This window comes from Uloborus diversus, chromosome 3 (genome assembly GCF_026930045.1).
Source record: "Uloborus diversus isolate 005 chromosome 3, Udiv.v.3.1, whole genome shotgun sequence".
Taxonomy (NCBI): domain Eukaryota; kingdom Metazoa; phylum Arthropoda; class Arachnida; order Araneae; family Uloboridae; genus Uloborus; species Uloborus diversus.
This window is the reverse complement of record NC_072733.1, coordinates 43,449,098-43,452,442: the sequence shown is the minus strand read 5'-3', so window position 1 is coordinate 43,452,442 and position 3,345 is coordinate 43,449,098. Positions and strand designations below refer to the sequence as shown.

The 3,345-nt window shown below is 34.4% G+C and overlaps 1 protein-coding gene across 1 annotated transcript; it reads left to right on the top strand.

Annotated features, from left to right (window-relative positions):
- Positions 1-846: 846 nt before the first annotated feature.
- LOC129218721 (uncharacterized) lies at positions 847-2,964 on the top strand. Its single transcript, XM_054853044.1, has one exon. It carries the CDS (start codon positions 847-849, stop codon positions 2,491-2,493), a length of 1,647 nt encoding a protein of 548 aa, XP_054709019.1. The 3' UTR covers positions 2,494-2,964.
- Positions 2,965-3,345: the final 381 nt, after the last annotated feature.

Below are 3,345 nucleotides of genomic sequence, written 5' to 3'. Positions count from 1 at the left end.
TATCCGGAATGAGGTTCAACAACAGGATTGCGAGTGGTTATTTTTTCTGGCCTGGGTGTTTCTGGGATTTAGTCAGGTTTTTAAGTCCTGAGACTACTGTATCCCTTTGACATACAATATGCCTCCACTTGTCTGCATTTACTCAATAACAATTTTGTTATTGAGTAAGTGCACTTAAATTTGTTTTCTAAATTTGTTTTTGTTGAAATATCTTCCTAAAGCGATAACGCTCAGAAACTGGATTCATAGTCAATGTTAAAAATGTAAAGTTATAATTTTCAATATGGTAAAATTTTAATTTTCATTCTGATTTCATTACATCTTATTTATCCAGTCCACTTCAAAGGATGAGGAGAGAGTAGTTATAAAAAAAATTCACAATAGCAGAGATAACTTATGCCTTACGGGGCTAAGATTTCAAATTTCTTAACGAATGCGTTGCTTTTGAAAAGTTATGTTAGTCACAGGCATATGTGTACATGTACTCATTAAAAATCAGTTTTGCATGCTATTTTTGTCGTGCTACATATCAAATCTCCTCGCAGTAGGTAAAAATTATTAACTTGTAAAAACCTGCGAATATATAGCATAGTTTGTCTGTACTGAGAAGGTTTTTTTAGAAAGCGATTTTTCGGTCACTAATTTGCGAATGAGGCATGAAGTTGCTTAAATTTTTACTCCATACTGCTATTTATAAATTCGTTGTTTCCGAAATTCTGCCATTTGAAAAATGTATAAAATGTCACATTGTGTTTGCATGCCTTTTTCATTCACGTATTGTATATATTTCTATATCCTAGCATCTGAAAATATTTTTTTTCTCATTTTAGGTCGAAACGCCGAGGGATGTGTCAGGTCAGAATACCAATATGTCGTGGACTTAGGTGTCACATTCGGCGTTTGTTCTTCCTGATCTTTTGCTGGGTGCCAATTGGATATCTATTTCTTTACGTGATACATCTGCACGAGAACGGACAGTACAGTGAATCTTCCAATTTAGGAAGAGGACTCTTACAGCAGGAGCCAGTTGATTATGTTCATGAAACAACAGTTAAGACATTGAATATGGAGCTCAAAATTGACAAATCAGTATCTATGAATGAGAAGGATCTACTTAAGATGCTGTCAAAGGATTCTAATCTTCCTCTGAGTTACTTTGCGAATTGGAAATCAAAGAAGACCAATTATAAATGTTTGAAGTATCCAAGTCTCTATGAGTTGGATTTTAATAACGTTTATTGGCAAAGGATGACTTCGCCAAATGCCACCTTCTATTTGTATGGTGCTTACTACGATAACAGAAAACAAGCTGGAAAAGTACCTATGATAAGAATCATAGGAATGGTGGACAAGATAAAACCACCACCAACTTATTGTCAATTCTGGTTTGATGGCCTTTCCAAAGAAACAATCTTAGAAACTGGGATGTATCAAAGAGTTTCTTACACGTATATGTGGTTTAGCAAATGGGGAAATCACAAAGATGGAATTTTACAGCCATTCATCATGTCCTGCAAAATCCCAGCTGCTATAAATGATTCCGCCGTTCCAGTTTCGGTATCTCTGGTAAGTAAACTATGCGAAAAACCAACAAATAACCTGAAAGTGAATCACAAAGTTCCGCAGAAAAGGGAAGATTTTGCTGTTTGCGTTAAGGGACTTGACTTTTTATATGAAGATATTAGTGTAAGGTTAGTGGAATGGATAGAATTATTAAATATTCTTGGTGCACAAAAAATATTTTTTCACGAAATAGAGGTGCATCCAAATATCTCGAAAGTTTTATCTTACTACGCTAAACGTGGATTGGTTGAGGTTACACCAATCACATTACCTGGTCCTCAACCAAATTTACCAGGTTTCCGCCATTTATATCTTAAATCAAAAGTAGTTCATAAAAGGCAAAATGAACTCATTCCGTATAATGATTGCTTTTATAAGAATATGTACTCTTACAGATACATTGCTCTTCTTGATACTGATGAAGTTATTATGCCTTTAATTCATGAAAACTGGAAAGATTTAATGGAAGAAGTGATTCCAGACTCTCTTACAACTAAAAATGAAACTAAGGCAAGTTATAACTTTCGAAACGTATATTTCTTGGACGATCTTCAAGACGGTAAAGAAATGACTCATCAGATTCACGAGGAAGGTATACCGAGATATCTTCATATTTTGCAGCATGTTTATCGATCTGAAAATTATACAAAACCAGGTTCGTACGTTAAATGCTTCCATAATGCTGATCAAGTATTATCTTTGCACAACCATTTCCCTTTGAACTGTTTAGGACGATGTTATACTCATGCTGTAAATACTTCGTTGGCCCATCTTCAGCATTATAGGAAAGATTGCGTTGGTCCGCTGAAGAAAAGCTGCAACGAGTTTAGAAATCATACTGTACGTGATACATCAGTTTGGCGTTTCAAAGACGAAGTAATAAGACGCACAACAGAAGTGCTTACAAATCTAGAATTTTTCAAATTTTGAAGTATATGTTGAAAGGCTTAACATGTAACAGTCATTCAGAGTCACCAAAGACATTTCAAATGAATTATTGAATACTAACATCTTTCATTTTCACCTAGGTATTTTAATTATTTTGACACAAGAAAACTACAGAATGGTTTATCATTTTTCCATTGAGATGGACAGGAAGCAACTTACATACAAACTTAAAAGTACTTTGGAAGCTATATTGCTGTTAGAGTAAAAAGGCTAGTGATAGCAAATATCAAAGCAATAACAGTTTAACAGTTATTGCCAAGTAATGTGATCATGTCAGTCAACTGTGACTGATTTTATTGTTGCTCAATCCCGCAATCAACGGACTATTTTCTCAGTTGAAATGGGAAATTACTTTTTCATGCTACACATGCTCCATCTCATAGGTTATTTAGCTTAACTATGTTTCTGAAAATATAGTTATTGTTTTTTTACAAATCTTAGTTGTGCTTTTAATTCGTGAGTGCTTTTACTAATAATCAAGTTTTCAGCAGACAAAAATATTTAACCTCGTATAGAAGTGGCTCTCCACTTTAAACTGTAATAACATCGTAAGATTTAATGCATATGTTAAAGGCTTGACTAAAGAATATAAATTATTGTTATGCTCAGATCTCTCTTTTCAAGCAATAAACCACTATCAACAAACGTATTGCCACTTCTATTAAGATCATCAATGTTTTCATCTGGGTTCCGTATTAAAAATCCTCTACCATTCATCTGCATTCCGTATTAAAACTCCTCTACGTGCGACTATGCTACATTATGCTGTGGTATACCATGGTCTGCTATACCGTGTGAGCTATGAACGTTCTGCTTCTTAACACTCCGTCGGGC

Excerpts from the sequence above, each read along its gene's own strand:
- LOC129218721 (XM_054853044.1), top strand. The coding sequence starts at position 847 with ATGTGTCAGGTCAGAATACCAATATGTCGTGGACTTAGGTGTCACATT.